Source organism: Bombina bombina, chromosome 11, assembly GCF_027579735.1.
Source record: "Bombina bombina isolate aBomBom1 chromosome 11, aBomBom1.pri, whole genome shotgun sequence".
NCBI lineage: Eukaryota > Metazoa > Chordata > Amphibia > Anura > Bombinatoridae > Bombina > Bombina bombina.
Window position 1 is genome coordinate 184,520,747 of NC_069509.1, and position 20,713 is coordinate 184,541,459.

The window sequence follows — 20,713 nt, forward strand, 5'->3', positions numbered from 1 at the left end:
CATGCTGATTTGTGCAATTTGAAATGGTTAACTGAAAAAAATTAAACGTTCACTGCTAAACTGTCATACTTGAAAACAGCTAACTGGACAAGAAGATAGCTGTGGGCGGAGCTTGGTGGCCATTTTCTGCTGCCAACAAACTTTCTTACAAGCTTTATAGATGGGGAACCCTAGCAATAAAGTAATAAAGAATAAGTATTAGGTCTAGACTGTCCCTTTAAGTTAAATTTTACCAATCGCTGAAGGTGCTAGGGTCTTTTGTGGTTGTCAAACCTTCTTGTTAGCAGAGTTCCTCTTGTTTTGTGTCCTGTAGTTGATTCTGTAATGGGTTCCAGTAAGAGTTAGATATTTCAGCATTTTTTACACTCCTCTTTCTTTAGATCCCTGTTAACCATGGTATTTAGTACATTAATATAAATGTACTCTGTTACATATACATGACTGTGTTTGTTTGCTTTTCGAGGCTGCGTTTGTGTACATAATTTAAAAAAATATCTATTCTATCCAGTAAGGCTCATTGCTCATGTTGGCAAGACATCGTTTTGCATTGATTTGCTGTTGGTCCTTTGCAACATTAGTTTTGAGCTTGGCAAGCCGATAGCTTCTGGAACGTCATGCTGCTCTCTGCGCATGGCTATAGTAAGGCTGTGACTAAGCTAATGTTATACGCAAGGCCTTGTGACTGTTTATCTGAACTATTTAGTTATGATGATGCAAAGCTTAAATATTCTTCAGCTGCTCTTGTATATAGTCCCTGTTGGAATTGCTTAATGGGACAGTTTACCCTATTTTTTTTTCTCTCCTTTAATTTGTTCCCAACATTCAATTTTGCCTGCTGCAGTGTATTAAATTGTTTACAAATAACTCCTTTGAAATAACAGATTTTTCCCTTCCTATACTGAAAGTTTCTGTAATTAGACTATAGAAAAGCAAGAAATGACACTCTCAGTGGGAGGAAGAAGGCAATATAACATGGTTATTCTCAATTGTTCCCTCTTAAGTATTGGCCTTTGGTATACAAACAGAGATAATATAATGGTGTGTGTACAAAAAGTGATAAAATAAGATCTGATTTTCCTGCAAGCTCAACCCTTTTTAATGGATTGTGGTTTCAAAGAGCAAAACAAACTATTACATATACAAAAATAAACCTAAGAAGCAATTTATCATACATTTTATACTTTGCAGCTGTTTTAACTAGTCATTCAATTGTTTTTCTGTTAATGTATTTCTAAAGGGACAGTCCAGTCAAATTAAACCTTCATAAATCCAAAAGACATGCACTTTTATCAAATTTTCTTTGCTCTCTTGGTATTTTTGGAAAGCTAAACCTAGGTAGGCTCAAATGATTTCTATGACACTGAAAGCCGCCTCTCAGTGCATTTTGACAGTTAGACACTGTTAGTTCATGTATGTCCGTATAGATAACTATGCTCACTCCCGTGAAGTTATTTAAGAGTCAGCACTGATTTGCTAAAATGAGTCTATCATAAGAGTGCAGTTTGCATTATTATTATTATACTTTATTAATGAAGCGCCAACATTCCGTACCGCTGTTCGTGGATACAATTCATTTAGATAAAACAATGAAAAAAACTTGTAGGAGACAGGACATTTACAAACGCATAGAGAAGGAATTGAGGGCCCTATTCCTGTGGGAACTTACAATCTAGAGGCATAGATACAAGGTAATCATAGAGGTAAAAAGTGTATTAATATAAGTGTTGGTTATACAAAACTGGGGAATGGGTAATAAAGGGATTATCTATCTGTGTAAACAATAACAATTCTGGAGTAGACTGTCCCTTTCTCCAACATAGGTGTGTCCGGTCCACGGCGTCATCCTTACTTGTGGGATATTCTCTTCCCCAACAGGAAATGGCAAAGAGCCCAGCAAAGCTGGTCACATGATCCCTCCTAGGCTCCGCCTACCCCAGTCATTCTCTTTGCCGTTGTACAGGCAACATCTCCACGGAGATGGCTTAGAGTTTTTTAGTGTTTAACTGTAGTTTTTATTATTCAATCAAGAGTTTGTTATTTTAAAATAGTGCTGGTATGTACTATTTACTCAGAAACAGAAAAGAGATGAAGATTTCTGTTTGTATGAGGAAAATGATTTTAGCACCGTAACTAAAATCCATGGCTGTTCCACACAGGACTGTTGAGAGCAATTAACTTCAGTTGGGGGAACAGTGTGCAGTCTCTTGCTGCTTGAGGTATGACACATTCTAACAAGACGATGTAATGCTGGAAGCTGTCATTTTTCCCTATGGGATCCGGTAAGCCATGTTTATTACGATGGTAAATAAGGGCTTCATAAGGGCTTATTAAGATTGTAGACTTTTCTGGGCTAAATCGATTCATTTTTAAAACATATTTAGCCTTGAGGAATCATTTTATCTGGGTATATTGATATTATAATATCGGCAGGCACTGTATTAGACACCTTATTTCTCTGGGGCTTTCCCAAAGCATAAGCAGAGCCTCATTTTCGCGCCGGTGTGGCGCACTTGTTTTTGAGAGGCATGGCATGCAGTCGCATGTGAGAGGAGCTCTGATACTTAGAAAAGGCTTTCTGAAGGCGTCATTTGGTATCGTATTCCCCTTTGGGTTTGGTTGGGTCTCAGCAAAGCAGATACCAGGGACTGTAAAGGGGTTAAAGTGTTAAAACGGCTCCGGTTCCGTTATTTTAAGGGTTAAAGCTTCCAAATTTGGTGTGCAATACTTTTAAGGCTTTAAGACACTGTGGTGAAAATTTGGTGAATTTTGTACAATTCCTTCATGTTTTTTCGCAATTGCAGTAATAAAGTGTGTTCAGTTTAAAATTTAAAGTGACAGTAACGGTTTTATTTTAAAACGTTTTTTGTACTTTATTATCAAGTTTATGCCTGTTTAACATGTCTGAACTACCAGATAGACTGTGTTCTGAATGTGGGGAAGCCAGAATTCCTGTTCATTTAAATAAATGTGATTTATGTGATAATGACAATGATGCCCAAGATGATTCCTCAAGTGAGGGGAGTAAGCATGGTACTGCATCATTCCCTCCTTCGTCTACACGAGTCTTGCCCACTCAGGAGGCCCCTAGTACATCTAGCGCGCCAATACTCCTTACTATGCAACAATTAACGGCTGTAATGGATAATTCTGTCAAAAACATTTTAGCCAAAATGAACCCTTGTCAGCGTAAGCGTGGCTGCTCTGTTTTAGTTACTGAAGAGCATGACGACGCTGATATTAATATCTCTGAAGGGCCCCTAACCCAATCTGAGGGGGCCAGGGAGGTTTTGTCTGAGGGAGAAATTACTGATTCAGGGAACATTTCTCAACAGGCTGAACCTGATGTAATTGCATTTAAATTTAAGTTGGAACATCTCCGCATTCTGCTTAAGGAGGTATTATCCACTCTGGATGATTGTGAAAAGTTGGTCATCCCAGAGAAACTATGTAAAATGGACAAGTTCCTAGAGGTGCCGGAGCTCCCAGAAGCTTTTCCTATACCCAAGCGGGTGGCGGACATTGTTAATAAAGAATGGGAAAGGCCCGGTATTCCTTTCGTCCCTCCCCCCATATTTAAAAAATTGTTTCCTATGGTCGACCCCAGAAAGGACTTATGGCAGACAGTCCCCAAGGTCGAGGGAGCGGTTTCTACTTTAAACAAACGCACCACTATACCCATAGAGGATAGTTGTGCTTTCAAAGATCCTATGGATAAAAAATTAGAAGGTTTGCTTAAAAAGATGTTTGTTCAGCAGGGTTACCTTCTACAACCAATCTCATGCATTGTCCCTGTCACTACAGCCGCATGTTTCTGGTTTGATGAGCTGATAAAGGCGCTCGATAGTGATTCTCCTCCTTATGAGGAGATTATGGACAGAATCAATGCTCTCAAATTGGCTAATTCTTTCACCCTAGACGCCACTTTGCAATTGGCTAGGTTAGCGGCTAAGAATTCTGGGTTTGCTATTGTGGCGCGCAGAGCGCTTTGGTTGAAATCTTGGTCGGCTGATGCGTCTTCCAAGAACAAGCTACTAAACATTCCTTTCAAGGGGAAAACGCTGTTTGGCCCTGACTTGAAAGAGATTATCTCGGATATCACTGGGGGTAAGGGCCACGCCCTTCCTCAGGATCGGCCCTTCAAGGCAAAAAATAGACCTAATTTTCGTCCCTTTCGTAAAAACGGACCAGCCCAAGGTGTTACGCCCTCTAAGCAAGAGGGTAATACTTCTCAGGCCAAGCCGGCTTGGAGACCAATGCAAGGCTGGAACAAGGGAAAGCAGGCCAAGAAACCTGCCACTGTTACCAAGACAGCATGAAATATTGGCCCCCGATCCGGGACCGGATCTGGTGGGGGGCAGACTCTCTCTCTTCGCTCAGGCTTGGGCAAGAGATGTTCTGGATCCTTGGGCGCTAGAAATAGTCTCCCAGGGTTATCTTCTGGAATTCAAGGGACTTCCCCCAAGGGGGAGGTTCCACAAGTCGCAGTTGTCTTCAGACCACATAAAAAGACAGGCGTTCTTACATTGTGTAGAAGACCTGTTAAAAATGGGAGTGATTCATCCTGTTCCATTAAGAGAACAAGGGATGGGGTTCTACTCCAATCTGTTCATAGTTCCCAAAAAAGAGGGAACGTTCAGACCAATCCTAGATCTCAAGATCTTAAACAAATTTCTCAAGGTCCCATCGTTCAAGATGGAAACCATTCGAACTATCCTTCCTTCCATCCAGGAAGGTCAATTTATGACCACGGTGGATTTAAAGGATGCGTATCTACATATTCCTATCCACAAGGAACATCATCGGTTCCTAAGGTTTGCATTCCTGGACAAACATTACCAGTTCGTGGCGCTTCCTTTCGGATTAGCCACTGCTCCAAGGATTTTCACAAAGGTACTAGGGTCCCTTCTAGCGGTGCTAAGACCAAGGGGCATTGCAGTAGTACCTTACCTGGACGACATTCTGATTCAAGCGTCGTCCCTTCCTCAAGCAAAGGCTCACACGGACATTGTCCTGGCCTTTCTCAGATCTCACGGCTGGAAAGTGAACGTGGAAAAGAGTTCTCTATCCCCGTCAACAAGGGTTCCCTTCTTGGGAACAATTATAGACTCCTTAGAAATGAGGATCTTTCTAACAGAGGCCAGAAAAACAAAGCTTCTGGACTCTTGTCGGATACTTCATTCCGTTCCTCTTCCTTCCATAGCTCAGTGCATGGAAGTGATCGGGTTGATGGTGGCGGCGATGGACATAGTTCCTTTTGCGCGCATTCATCTAAGACCATTACAACTGTGCATGCTCAGTCAGTGGAATGGGGACTATACAGACTTGTCTCCGAAGATACAAGTAAATCAGAGGACCAGAGACTCACTCCGTTGGTGGCTGTCCCTGGACAATCTGTCTCAAGGGATGATGTTCCACAGACCAGAGTGGGTCATTGTCACGACCGACGCCAGTCTGATAGGCTGGGGCGCGGTCTGGGGATCCCTGAAAGCTCAGGGTCTTTGGTCTCGGGAAGAATCTCTTCTACCGATAAATATTCTGGAACTGAGAGCGATATTCAATGCGCTCCAGGCCTGGCCTCAGCTTGCGAGGTCCAGGTTCATACGGTTTCAATCAGACAACATGACGACTGTTGCGTACATCAACCATCAGGGGGGAACAAGGAGTTCCCTAGCGATGGAAGAAGTAACCAAAATTATTCTTTGGGCGGAGTCTCACTCCTGCCACCTGTCTGCTATCCACATCCCAGGAGTGGAAAATTGGGAAGCGGATTTTCTGAGTCGTCAGACATTGCATCCGGGGGAGTGGGAACTCCATCCGGAAATCTTTGCCCAAGTCACTCACCTGTGGGGCATTCCAGACATGGATCTGATGGCCTCTCGTCAGAACTTCAAAGTTCCTTGCTACGGGGCCAGATCCAGGGATCCCAAGGCGGCTCTAGTGGATGCACTAGTAGCACCTTGGACCTTCAAACTAGCTTATGTGTTCCCGCCATTTCCTCTCATCCCCAGGCTGATAGCCAGGATCAAGCAGGAGAGGGCGTCGGTGATCTTGATAGCTCCTGCGTGGCCACGCAGGACTTGGTATGCAGATCTGGTGAATATGTCATCGGCTCCACCTTGGAAGCTACCTTTGAGACGAGACCTTCTTGTTCAGGGTCCGTTCGAACATCCGAATCTGGTTTCACTCCAGCTGACTGCTTGGAGATTGAACGCTTGATTTTATCGAAGCGAGGATTCTCAGATTCTGTGATCGATACTCTTGTTCAGGCCAGAAAGCCTGTGACTAGAAAGATTTACCACAAAATTTGGAAAAAATATATCTGTTGGTGTGAATCTAAAGGATTCCCTTGGGACAAGGTTAAGATTCCTAGGATTCTATCCTTCCTTCAAGAAGGATTGGAAAAAGGATTATCTGCAAGTTCCCTGAAGGGACAGATTTCTGCCTTGTCGGTATTACTTCACAAAAAGCTGGCAGCTGTGCCAGATGTTCAAGCCTTTGTTCAGGCTCTGGTTAGAATCAAGCCTGTTTACAAACCTTTGACTCCTCCTTGGAGTCTCAATTTAGTTCTTTCAGTTCTTCAGGGGGTTCCGTTTGAACCCTTACATTCCGTTGATATTAAGTTATTATCTTGGAAAGTTTTGTTTTTAGTTGCGATTTCTTCTGCTAGAAGAGTCTCAGAATTATCTGCTCTGCAGTGTTCTCCTCCTTATCTGGTGTTCCATGCAGATAAGGTGGTTTTACGTACTAAACCTGGTTTTCTTCCAAAAGTTGTTTCTAACAAAAACATTAACCAGGAGATTATCGTACCTTCTCTGTGTCCAAAACCAGTTTCAAAGAAGGAACGTTTGTTGCACAATTTGGATGTTGTTCGCGCTCTAAAATTCTATTTAGATGCTACAAAGGATTTTAGACAAACATCTTCCTTGTTTGTTGTTTATTCAGGTAAAAGGAGAGGTCAAAAAGCAACTTCTACCTCTCTCTCTTTTTGGATTAAAAGCATCATCAGATTGGCTTACGAGACTGCCGGACGGCAGCCTCCCGAAAGAATCACAGCTCATTCCACTAGGGCTGTGGCTTCCACATGGGCTTTCAAGAACGAGGCTTCTGTTGATCAGATATGTAGGGCAGCGACTTGGTCTTCACTGCACACTTTTACCAAATTTTACAAGTTTGATACTTTTGCTTCTTCTGAGGCTATTTTTGGGAGAAAGGTTTTGCAAGCCGTGGTGCCTTCCATTTAGGTGACCTGATTTGCTCCCTCCCTTCATCCGTGTCCTAAAGCTTTGGTATTGGTTCCCACAAGTAAGGATGACGCCGTGGACCGGACACACCTATGTTGGAGAAAACAGAATTTATGTTTACCTGATAAATTTCTTTCTCCAACGGTGTGTCCGGTCCACGGCCCGCCCTGGTTTTTTTTTAATCAGGTCTGATATTTTATTTTCTTTAACTACAGTCACCACGGTACCATATGGTTTCTCCTATGCAAATATTCCTCCTTAACGTCGGTCGAATGACTGGGGTAGGCGGAGCCTAGGAGGGATCATGTGACCAGCTTTGCTGGGCTCTTTGCCATTTCCTGTTGGGGAAGAGAATATCCCACAAGTAAGGATGACGCCGTGGACCGGACACACCGTTGGAGAAAGAAATTTATCAGGTAAACATAAATTCTGTTTTTATACTTTGCAGCTGTTTTAACTAGTCATTCAATTGTTTTTCTGTTAATGTATTTCTAAAGGGACAGTCCAGTCAAATTAAACCTTCATAAATCCAAAAGACATGCACTTTTATCAAATTTTCTTTGCTCTCTTGGTATTTTTGGAAAGCTAAACCTAGGTAGGCTCAAATGATTTCTATGACACTGAAAGCCGCCTCTCAGTGCATTTTGACAGTTAGACACTGTTAGTTCATGTATGTCCGTATAGATAACTATGCTCACTCCCGTGAAGTTATTTAAGAGTCAGCACTGATTTGCTAAAATGAGTCTATCATAAGAGTGCAGTTTGCATTATTATTATTATACTTTATTAATGAAGCGCCAACATTCCGTACCGCTGTTCGTGGATACAATTCATTTAGATAAAACAATGAAAAAAACTTGTAGGAGACAGGACATTTACAAACGCATAGAGAAGGAATTGAGGGCCCTATTCCTGTGGGAACTTACAATCTAGAGGCATAGATACAAGGTAATCATAGAGGTAAAAAGTGTATTAATATAAGTGTTGGTTATACAAAACTGGGGAATGGGTAATAAAGGGATTATCTATCTGTGTAAACAATAACAATTCTGGAGTAGACTGTCCCTTTTTAACAGTGCCTTGTCCCTTTAATCTTTTAGGATTTTATAAATACAGCCCATATATATCAGTATTTTGAGTATTGGATACAAACAAAAACATTTTAAGTGAATTTCTCAACCTTTGTAGTAGCAGGTGCCCTTACAATTATAATTTCCCTGTGTACCTCTATCTAAAACATTTTTAACTTGGATATAAAATAAAAAGTTGAGCTACATAAACACTTAAAGGGATAGGGAAGTCATAATTTAACTTGCATGAATCAGAGCATGTAAGCACTTATTTTTAAACTAGTCTTAAAGCCCGTACACATGGGCCATTTTTTTTGCAGTACAGCGGTCCCACCCCTTGCGCGCTCTCTCTCTCTCTCTCTCTCTCTCTCTCACTCACTCTCTCACTCACTCACTCACTCACTCACTCACTCTCTCACTCTCTCACTCACTCTCTCCCCCTCTCTTGCGCTCTCTCCCCCTCTCTTTTGCTCTCTCCCCCCCCTCGCTTTTGCTCTCTCCCCCCCTCGCTTTTGCTCTCTCCCCCCCTCGCTTTTGCTCTCTCCCCCCCTCGCTTTTGCTCTCTCCCCCCCTCGCTTTTGCTCTCTCCCCCCCTCGCTTTTGCTCTCTCCCCCCCTCGCTTTTGCTCTCTCCCCCCCCTCGCTTTTGCTCTCTCCCCCCCTCGCTTTTGCTCTCTCCCCCCCTCGCTTTTGCTCTCTCCCCCCCTCGCTTTTGCTCTCTCCCCCCCTCGCTTTTGCTCTCTCCCCCCCTCGCTTTTGCTCTCTCCCCCCCTCGCTTTTGCTCTCTCCCCCCCTCGCTTTTGCTCTCTCCCCCCCTCGCTTTTGCTCTCTCCCCCCCTCGCTTTTGCTCTCTCCCCCCCTCGCTTTTGCTCTCTCCCCCCCTCGCTTTTGCTCTCTCCCCCCCTCGCTTTTGCTCTCTCCCCCCCTCGCTTTTGCTCTCTCCCCCCCTCGCTTTTGCTCTCTCCCCCCCTCGCTTTTGCTCTCTCCCCCCCTCGCTTTTGCTCTCTCCCCCCCCTCTCTTTTGCTCTCTCCCCCCCCTCTCTTTTGCTCTCTCCCCCCCTCTCTTTTGCTCTCTCCCCCCCCTCTCTTTTGCTCTCTCCCCCCCCTCTCTTTTGCTCTCTCCCCCCCCTCTCTTTTGCTCTCTCCCCCCCCTCTCTTTTGCTCTCTCCCCCCCCTCTCTTTTGCTCTCTCCCCCCCCTCTCTTTTGCTCTCTCCCCCCCCTCTCTTTTGCTCTCTCCCCCCCCTCTCTTTTGCTCTCTCCCCCCCCTCTCTTTTGCTCTCTCCCCCCCCTCTCTTTTGCTCTCTCCCCCCCCTCTCTTTTGCTCTCTCCCCCCCCTCTCTTTTGCTCTCCTCCCCCCCCTCTCTTTTGCTCTCTCCCCCCCCCTCTCTTTTGCTCTCTCCCCCCCCTCTCTTTTGCTCTCTCCCCCCCCTCTCTTTTGCTCTCTCCCCCCCCTCTCTTTTGCTCTCTCCCCCCCCCTCTCTTTTGCTCTCTCCCCCCCCTCTCTTTTGCTCTCTCCCCCCCCTCTCTTTTGCTCTCTCCCCCCCCTCTCTTTTGCTCTCTCCCCCCCCTCTCTTTTGCTCTCTCCCCCCCCTCTCTTTTGCTCTCTCCCCCCCCCTCTCTTTTGCTCTCTCCCCCCCCTCTCTTTTGCTCGCTTTCTCTCGCTCTCTCTCCCCCCCTCTCTTTTGCGCTCGCTCTCTCTCTCTTTTGCGCTCGCTCTCTCTCTCTTTTGCGCTCGCTCTCTCTCTCTTTTGCGCTCGCTCTCTCTCTCTTTTGCGCTCGCTCTCTCTCTCTTTTGCGCTCGCTCTCTCTCTCTTTTGCGCTCGCTCTCTCTCTCTTTTGCGCTCGCTCTCTCTCTCTTTTGGGCTCGCTCTCTCTCTCTTTTGCGCTCGCTCTCTCTCTCTTTTGCGCTCGCTCTCTCTCTCTTTTGCGCTCGCTCTCTCTCTCTTTTGCGCTCGCTCTCTCTCTCTTTTGCGCTCGCTCTCTCTCTCTTTTGCGCTCGCTCTCTCTCTCTTTTGCGCTCGCTCTCTCTCTCTTTTGCGCTCGCTCTCTCTCTCTTTTGCGCTCGCGCTCTCTCTCTTTTGCGCTCGCGCTCTCTCTTTTGCGCTCGCGCTCTCTCTCTCTTTTGCGCTCGCGCTCTCTCTCTCTCTTTTGCGCTCTCTCTCCCCCTCTCTTTTGCGCTCTCTCTCCCCCTCTCTTTTGCGCTCTCTCTCCCCCTCTCTTTTGCGCTCTCTCTCCCCCTCTCTTTTGCGCTCTCTCTCCCCCCCTCTCTTTTGCGCTCTCTCTCTCTCCCCCTCTCTTTTGCGCTCTCTCTCTCTCCCCCTCTCTTTTGCGCTCTCTCTCTCTCCCCCTCTCTTTTGCGCTCTCTCTCTCTCCCCCTCTCTTTTGCGCTCTCTCTCTCTCCCCCTCTCTTTTGCGCTCTCTCTCTCTCCCCCTCTCTTTTGCGCTCTCTCTCTCTCCCCCTCTCTTTTGCGCTCTCTCTCTCTCCCCCTCTCTTTTGCGCTCTCTCTCTCTCCCCCTCTCTTTTGCGCTCTCTCTCTCTCCCCCTCTCTTTTGCGCTCTCTCTCTCTCCCCCTCTCTTTTGCGCTCTCTCTCTCTCCCCCTCTCTTTTGCGCTCTCTCTCTCTCCCCCTCTCTTTTGCGCTCTCTCTCTCTCCCCCTCTCTTTTGCGCTCTCTCCCCCTCCCCCTCTCTTTTGCGCTCTCTCCCCCTCCCCCTCTCTTTAGCTGTTTCCTATCTCTTTTTTTTCTCTCCCCTCTGTCGCACCGACCACGCCCTCGACCGTGCCAGGCCACGCCCACTTTCACAGCAAACAGCATGCCATGGATTGTCAGGTAAGGCCAGGTGCGTTTGTCCTCGTGCTGTCTCTACTGCGCATGACAGCTTCGTACAAACACACTTGGCCTTTTGTATAACAGGATGTGCTTTGTCCTCTTGTTATCCATTGTTGATAACGAATACCCACATATCGTACACTAGTGGGAGCTAGCAGGTGATTGGTGCCTGCACCCATTTGTCTCTTGTGATTGGCTTACTAGATGTGTTCAGCCTTCAGCTAGCTGTAAGTAGGGCAATGCTGTTTCTTCAGTTAATAACAAGTGAATTAAGCATATTTGATTAATAAAAGTAAATTTGAATGTTTTAAATTGTATGTTCTTGCTGAATCATGAATGACATTTTTGGGGTTATCTGTCCCTCTAAACACGTATAATACTTATATTAAACAATTGCAGCTAGAAGCAGAGAGTCCCATAGAATGACTTTGGTTGTAATTCCTCGAGGAGAAAACTGTGTTCTACACACTCCAGAGCTATATTCCAGCTCTGGGATTAAGCACTTGTTCCAAAGTCAATGGCAAAAGCAGGAATACGGATAAAACTTTCAACAGACCAGCAATCCGCTTCACCACCAATATGCGGATCATCCTTAGAGACACTGAACCCATTTTTTTTCATGCTTCAGATAGAGCATGCAATTTTAAGCAACTTTCTAATTTACTCCTATTTTTTTCTTCGTTCTCTTGCTATTTTTATTTGAAAATCATGAAGGTAAATCATAGCAGCCAGCCCATTTTAGGTTCAGCACCATCGATAGCCCTTGCCTATTGGAGGCTGACATTTACCCACCAATAAGCAAGCATAACCCAGGTTCTCAACCAAAAATGGGCCGGCTCCTATTCATCACATTCCTGCTTTTTAAAATAAAGATATCAAGAGAACGAAGAAAAATTGATAATAGGAGTAAATTAGAAAGTTGCTTAAAAATGCATGCTCTATCTGAATCATGAAAGAAAAAATGTGCGTTTATTGTCCCTTTAAACGCTACAAATTGGTGGTGAAATGATCGTTCGAGCAAACAGACAAGGCAGGTCACTGGGAATCGTGAGGTACTTAAAGGGACAGTATACACTCATTTTCATATAACTGCATGTAATAGACACTACTATAAAGAATAACATGCACAGATACTGATATAAAAATCCAGTATAAAACTGTTTAAAAACTTACTTAGAAGCTGTCAGTTTGGCTCTGTTAAAAAGGTAGCTGGAAAGCCCACTGCAAGTGGGAAATAAGACACTCCCCCCTCCCCCTTCTTTTGCATATGAAAAGACCCTTTACACAAACAGGAGCAAGCTGGAGAAGGTAGCTGATGGTACTCGCATCAAACTTTGAGGCTTGGCGAGGAGTCTGAAAATTACTGCAATGTTATTTAAAAATAAGCAAAACTATACATTTAAAAAATAAAACTTTATGGGCTTTATAAATAGATCATCTACAAAACATTTATGCAAAGAAAAAAATGTGTATAATGTCCCTTTAACTGCACTAAAGAGGTGGAGTTAACATATTGTTTGTCAAGGACTGTTTATAGTTTGGAACATCGGATTGGAGTGCTGATTTTCCCTCAGTTGTGCTACACCTGAAGTGAATAGGTCGCCTTATATTGTTGCACGTTTTAGCAAGATTGTATCCGTATTCCTGCTGTTGCCATTGGAGTTTGTAACAAGTGTTTAATCCATTGCTGGAATATAGCTCGGCAGTATGTGAAACACTGTCTTTCTATTGGACTCTGCTACTAGCTGCATTTGTTTAATTGCTACATCCACCCAAATATAAAGTAGTATAAGAATTTTATATTCATGGTGAATTTGTTCACATCACTCTTCTTGTGTTAAATCATTTTTATATTGTGCTGGGAAACAGGGCTAGCATAGGAGTTGGGGTTTATGCTAAAGGGATAGGTAAACACTGAAATGTGCATAAATGCATTTCATTTGAACTAGAAACATTTTTGCAATATACTTCCATTGGCAAAAATACTTGTAGTAAATGCTAGTGTTTCTGCACTTATACTGTGAGGGCCTGTGCACCAGAACTGAAGATGGTAAGTATTGTGCCGGTGGAGTCATTGTTTGTGTCATAGAAGCCACTGCTGACTCTGAGAAGCTGTGGTGTTTGTATACTGGTGCACAGGCCCTCACAGGATACGTGCGTATGCTGCGGGAAAACACAAACTTTTACTAGAACCGTTTTTGCTTGTGAAAATATATTGCAAAAAAATGCTTCTATTTCATATTGAAAAGCGCCTATGTACATTTCATTTTGACCTTTCATGACTGCCGGTGTTGCAACACACAAATGTACAGCTTTGTATTTATTTAGGGGAAAATACTTTTTGGCAGACGAGAGAAATATTAATTCTACCACCTCCGTGTACCTGATATCTCACTCCATATTAAAGGGACAGTCTACACCCTAAACCATATTGTTTAAAAGATAGATAATCCCTTTATTACCCATTTCCCGATTTTGCATAACCAACAGTTATAATATACTTTTGACCTCTGTGATTATCTTGTATCTAAGCCTCTGCAAACTGCCCCTTTTTTCAGTTCTTTTGACAGACTTGCAGTCTAGCCAATCAGTGCCTGCTCCCAGATAACTTCACGAGCACAGTGTTATCTATATGAAATACGTGAACTAACACCCTCTAGTGGTGAAAAACTGTTAAAATGCAATCTGAAAGAGGTGGGCTTCAAGGTCTAAGAAATTAGCATATGAACCTCCTAGGTTAAGCTTACAACTAAGAAAACAAAAAGAACAAAGCAAAATTGGTGATAAAAGTAAATTGGAAAATTGTTTAAAATTACATGCTCTATCTGAATCATTAATGTTTATTTTGGCCTAGACTGTCCCTTTAAGTTTTGATAATGTCACTAGGACTTGTCTCACTTTTACCTTTACATTTTGGTTATGATATCAATTAGCTGATAAATTGCATCATGTAACTAATACTTTGTGCAATATATTTCCCTACAACGTTTAATCTGTTGCTGTTCACAGATTAGCTATTACAAATGTTAAATTTTTATTGCATACATTTTGTTAAATTACGCAATTTGGTGCTTTGGATAGCAGAAAAATGATATTAGAAAATATCACACTGCCCCCACCCGGCTTCTTCAAAATGCCACCCGGGTGGCAAGATTTTCTGTTGAGAACACTGATCCTGTTTTCTAGAATACTTATTTAGTGTTTGTTCTGCAGGAAGTTACGGATCCTGAGAAAGGGTTTATAGAAGACGATAAGGTGACATTCGAAGTGTATGTTCAGGCTGACGCTCCTCATGGAGTTGCGTAAGTGTTTCATCTCTTTATCATTATGTTCAGATTTTTTTATAATCTTGCTGTGTGGTTTTCTAATAGAGCAACAACTCTAATGATGGCAGTGAATGACTCTTTAATGTTATTAAAGAGGCTTTAACAAAATGTAGATTCCTAAAACAAAATGTTTATTTTCAGGTGGGATTCAAAGAAGCACACAGGGTACGTTGGTCTGAAGAACCAAGGCGCAACCTGTTACATGAACAGTTTACTGCAAACCTTATTTTTCACAAACCAGCTCCGAAAGGTAATTTAAAATTGTTTATCTGAGACCATCACTTTTTGTACTGTTTTAGTTTGTTTTTGTATTGAATTTAACAATTTATTTTAAGTAATTTAAACTTCAATGGTATAGTCATTACATGTGATTCTTTGAACTTTAGGTTAGCGACCTATAAATAAAATGACATAAAGGTAGGTACATAGTGCTGCTGATTCAGGGTGAATAAAGGATACAGACTAAACATAACACAGTAATGCAGGAGCGGGTCCCTACTCTGAAGAGATTACAATCTACAGGCAAATGTACCAGTCCCTGATGTGGTGATCACTGTGCGCCTCTCATGCAAGATCTCGCGTGAATACGGCTAGTGCCAGTCATGCCCCAGGGAAATTGTTCTCTTGATCTATGTTTAAACTTTGCTCCTTTCCTTTAGAGCATACAGAGGTAGCCTCAGGGGGCGTGCACGTCTTGAGCACTATATGGCAACATTGTTTGTTACAATGTTGCCTTGGTATGTACAGATGGATAGAACCAATGCTCAATATTGGGGATAGACTAATGGCTGTTACTCTTGAGTATTAACCCTTTAACAATGACAGTCTGTACATCGCATTTCATTAGGTTTTTTAGACGGGTGCTAATTAACTCCTTAGTTTAAAAACACAGGCAACATACAGGGTATGTCAGCTGTCGTTAAAGGGTTAAACAGGACTGTATGTTGCATTCATTCTATCTAATGTCATCAACTGGATGCTAATAGTGACACTGGGCTCTCTCTCTCTTCAGGCCGTGTATATGATGCCCACGGAAGGGGATGACTCTTCCAAGAGTGTTCCTCTAGCATTGCAAAGAGTTTTTTATGAACTGCAACACAGCGATAAGCCTGTAGGAACAAAGAAGTTAACAAAGTCTTTTGGGTAAGTACCAAGCTGCAGTAGTTTCTTGTAACCGATTTGATACATTGAGTTGAAATTCTTTGTAATATTTTACAGCTCTCTGGCATGGGGTTAAACACTAAACTTCAGCAACGCTGCAATCCATCTCAAATTAAAATATATAAACCACGCTAAACTTCACTCGCTTTGTATCTGTATTGGGTAATGCTAATAAAAGTCTTGGTACCTAATTATTTAATTTATGGATGATCAAACATCTTTTTACTATAGGATAGTTTTAAAGTGACCGTAAACAAGTTCTAATTACAAGATTTCTCTGCCGTGTCTTAATATATTAAGATACTATGCACGTGAAGCATTTGGAATGTTGCCTTTTTATCTTACCACCTTTGCTGAAGCCATTAAGATGCACATATATACCACGGACAGATTTGTAACGTCTACAGTTAGCTCTTGCAGTGCAGTTCTTGGATAAAGAGGTCAAAACAAGATAATGAAACCCTTTATATTACAGTCTCAAAGTATTAGTATTAACAGTAAAGTACTGTTTGTACATTTTGTACTGGAAATAATTTCTGTGCCCTTTTTTTAAATGGATCCAATTACCAGGATTTCTGCAGAGCTTAAATATAAAATTGTTATTGCTTTTTTGCTTGAAGCAGTTTTTGCTCTTTTCATATCTTTACCTCAAGCTTCTAACTGAATTCCAGATCTCGTGAGAAGTGAACTCCATCTACTGCAGAGATAAACCAGACTGAGTCAGCGCTTTACTCTTGTAGTGAGTGAGTTTGTCTCCTAATGTGCCCACAAGACACTGGCAAGCACTGCTATAGTGCTCTAAAAGCCAAATTGTGCAGGGACAGAAGATAACTTCAAACGTCTCATGAGATTTTAATTTCAGTTAGAACTTCCAGTGCTGCAAGTAAGTAAAGAAATTGTCATCAGTTTTAGTATTGCGTTTAAGTCCTGCAGAAATTCCTCTTCTAATGACCAGAAATATTAAGTGTCCATAGAAATGAGTGATCAAGGTCTGAGTCATCAGAAATCTGAAGTCTCTTGCAGGACCTGTCATATGTATATATTTGTGTCTTTTTCCTAATAGGTGGGAAACGCTAGACAGTTTTATGCAACACGATGTTCAAGAGTTGTGCAGAGTGGTAAGTTCTTATGTTAGAAATCTATAATTGTGTTAAAACTGAAATGTACATGAGTGCTTAGAAGCATATTGGTTACGGTTTCATGCTGCAAGGCTTCATGCTCCCTTATTAAACACCAGGCCCTACATGGGTGTGTATTGTTTTAACGATGACCTAAAGTGCAAAAAAAAATGTTGCATAAAATCTGAAAAGCAGTTAAAGGTTTTAGTGCAAAAAATAAACTGTTATTCGTTACAACATGTCATTTTAGCTCTACTGACCTTTGTTTAACCCCATAAAGAGGTTAAATACAGAGAAGTGCTGGGCTTGAGCAGACATGACTGGTGATTGGCTGTGTCATGTGACTTGGTTCATGAGCCATGTCTGCTCACGACTAACAGTTCTCTGTGGCTCCTGAGTGGTACTTTAACCCCAGCAAGGGGGTTAAACACCCAGACTAGCAGGCTCTGTACTGTTAAAATTACATAAAATAACACGTTTAATTTTAGCAGTCCGTTTCAGAGCAGTAATGTACTACTGAAAGCTAGCTGAGCACATGGTGAGCCAATGACAAGAGGCGTAAATGTTTAGTCAGCAGCTAGCTCCCAGTAGTACTGCCCCTGAGCATATCTAGGTATGCTTTTCAACAAGAAAGTAAATTTGGCAATAGAATAAAAGTGAAAAGTCTATTGCACATTAGGTATGTGCATTTGTATTCTTCGTGAGGATCTGAATGGAGAAGTAAAGCACGATCACTCCGGCTACTAAAATATCCAAAGGGAACGAGCGTCTGCTTTCTTCTGCATTCAGATCCTCACAGGATACAAATGCACATACCTTTTGCTCGTACTGTCTGAACTTGTCATGCAACCCACCACTGATGCTGTGTCAGTGCGCATGTAGTATTTGTGTCGCTGAAACAGTTTTGCAAATATCTTTTACTTCATTCAGGTAATGCCAACCTGTTTAAATGCGGCATTTTCAGATGGATGAAGGAACATTTTTTAGTCTATTTAATGATACTGTGATTTAAATGGTTGTCTTGCCGAAAACGTGATGCCAATTTTGATTTGATCTATTGTGAACAAGTGAGTATTAAGCATTGTTCTAATAAGCTACAAATAATGGCTCATGTTCGGGGTATTTAATAGGTCTAGCAGCTGACTCAGTGTGCACTGATAAAAATTGGCTACGTTTCAGTACTGGGCCTGTTGCTAATCTCTGGTTTATTTATAGGTTATAGTGTAGCTGCTGGGCGGTTCTCTAGCTGTAACCCAGAAATATAAACACTTATGTAGAGGATAAAAACTACATAAAAATGATGGACCTCATCTAGAGATGTCGGGGAGTACTGGAAAATATTTTGTTATAATAAAATTAATATATCAAACTGAGTAGTATGAAGGCTGATTTTTCTGCAAAGCATACTCAAAGGGTATAAGCTACCTGTGTCACTCATCCCAGTAGCACTTTGCTTTATACAAAAATACAGAGGAGCCTGCGGCTATAACAGCTGTCGCTCTTCTGGAAAGGCATTTCCACATGAGTTTGGAAAGTGTAGGTGGGGCTTTGGGCCCATTCAGCTAAAATAGCATTTGTGATGTTGGATGAAAAGATCTTGCTCATAATCTGCTCTGTTTCATCCCTGAGGTGTTCAGAAGTGGTTGAGGTCAGTGCTCTGTGCAGCCACTCTAGTTCCTCCACACCAAGCTCATCAAACCATGTCTTTTATGGACCTCTTTGTACACAGGGGCACAGTCATGCTGGGACAGGAGAGGTGCCCACCCAAATTGTCTAAAATGTCTCATCTAGCATGAACATGATCCTTCACTGGAACTAAGGGGGCCTAGCCCAAACCCAGAAAGCACCCACAGACTATTATCTCTTCTCCACCAAACTTACAGTAGGCACCATGCTTTCTACAGATATCCATTACACCCAGATTATTCCATCCATCCAAATAGTGAAGCATGATTGGTCACTCCAAAGAATGTTTTCACTGCTTTACACCACTCCAGCACACGCTTGGCAATGTACATATTGATACAAGGGTTGTGTACAGCTGCTCGGCCATGGAAACACAATACATGATACTCCTGATGCACAGTTCTTGTGCGGATGTTGATTCCAGAGGCAGATTGGAAATCTGTATTGAGTGATGCCACAGATGATAGGGGATTTATAAGAGCTGCAGCACTTGGTGGCCCCTCTCCGATACTTTGTGTGGTCTTACCACTTTGTGCCTAGGCAGCTTTTCCTATACTCTTCCACTTCACAATAATAGCACTTACGGTTGACCGGGGCACATCTGGTAAGGCAGAAATTTCACAAACTGGCTTGTGGCATCGTATGAAAGTGTCACTGAGCTCTTCAGTTACAGCTCATTGTCTTGCCAATGTTGATCTTTGATTTCATGGCTATGTGCTAGATATTATGTACCCTTTGGGTGTGGCTGAAACACTTAAAGGGATGGTAAATTTTATTATTGAAATTTGCAAAATGTTTTTCATGTTTTATAAACAATTCGCATATTTTTTTTAAAAATTTGTTTACATTATATATTCATTATTTCTCTTAAGTGTATCCAGTCCACGGATCATCCATTACTTGTGGGATATATTCCCTTCCCAACAGGAAGTTGCAAGAGGATCACCCACAGCAGAGCTGCTATATAGCTCCTCCCCTCACATGTCATACCCAGTCATTCTCTTGCAACTCTCAACATGGATGGAGGTCGTGAGAGGACTGTGGTTTTTTTATACTTAGTTTATTTCTTCAATCAAGTTTGTTATTTTTAAATGGCACCGGAGTGTGCTGTTTTTTCTCAGGCAGTATTTGGAAGAAGAATCTGCCTTCGTTTTCTATGATCTTAGCAGAAGTAACTAAGATCCACTTGCTGTTCTCACACATTCTGAGGAGTGAGGTAACTTCAGAAAGGGAATGGCGTGCAGGTTTTCCTGCAACTAAGGTATGTGCAGTAAAATATTTTTCTAAGGAATGGAATTGACTAAGAAAATGCTGCTGATACCGAAGTAATGTAAGTAAAGCCTTAAATGCAGTGAAAGCGACTGGTATCAGGCTTATTAATAGAGATATATACTCTTTAAAAAATGTGTTTTAAAACGTTTGCTGGCATGTTTAATCGTTTACGTACATTTGGTGATAAAACTTATTGGGGCATAATTTTTCTACATGGCTGGCTTTCTGCATAGAAACAGTTAACTGAGGCTTCCCACTGTTGTAATATGAGTGGGAGGGGCCTTTTTTAGAGCTTTTTTGCGCAGTAAAAATTCAGACTCAGACTTCCTGCTTCTTCCTGCATGATCCAGGACTTCTCTAGAGGGCTCAAAAGGCTTCAAAAGTCATATTGAGGGAGGTGATCAGTCACAGCAGAGCTGTGACAGTGTGTTTGACTGTTTTAAAAAACGTTTTTCTCTATTTATCCGTTTTGGGTATTAAGGGGTTAATCATCCATTTGCAAGTGGGTGCAATGCTCTGCTAACTTAATACATTTACTGTGAAAATTTGGTTGGTATAACTGCTTTGGTTCATTGTTATTTCAACTTGAGACCGGTTTTGTGCTTCTTAAAGGCGCAGTAGCGTTTTTTTATATTGCTTGTAAACTTATTGTGAAGTGTTTTTCAAGCTTGCCAGTCTTATTGCTTGTCTGTTTAAACATGTCTGACATAGATGAATCTACTTGTTCATTATGTTTGAAAGCCAGTATGGAGCCCCATAGAAATGTGTACTAAATGTATTGATTTCACTTTAAATAATAAAGGTCAGTCTTTATCTATAAAATAATTATCACCAGACGACGAGGGGGAAGTTATGCCGACTAACTCTCCTCACGTGTCAGTACCTTCGCCTCCCGCTCAGGGGGCGCATGCTATTATGGCGCCAAGTACATCAGAGACGCCCATAGCAATTACTTTACAGGACATGGCTACAATCATGAATAATACCCTGTCAGAAGTATTATCTAGATT

The 20,713-nt window shown here is 42.3% G+C and overlaps 1 protein-coding gene across 1 annotated transcript in view; it reads left to right on the forward strand.

The window, feature by feature from the left end:
• USP7 (ubiquitin specific peptidase 7) overlaps positions 1–20,713 on the forward strand; it is a 345,176-nt gene that overhangs the window by 89,106 nt on the left and 235,357 nt on the right. The window contains exons 5-8 of the mRNA XM_053694268.1: positions 14,354–14,442; positions 14,608–14,716; positions 15,479–15,609; positions 16,691–16,745. Coding sequence (XP_053550243.1) covers positions 14,354–14,442; positions 14,608–14,716; positions 15,479–15,609; positions 16,691–16,745 — 384 coding nt within the window. The remainder of the gene's footprint in view (positions 1–14,353; positions 14,443–14,607; positions 14,717–15,478; positions 15,610–16,690; positions 16,746–20,713) is intronic.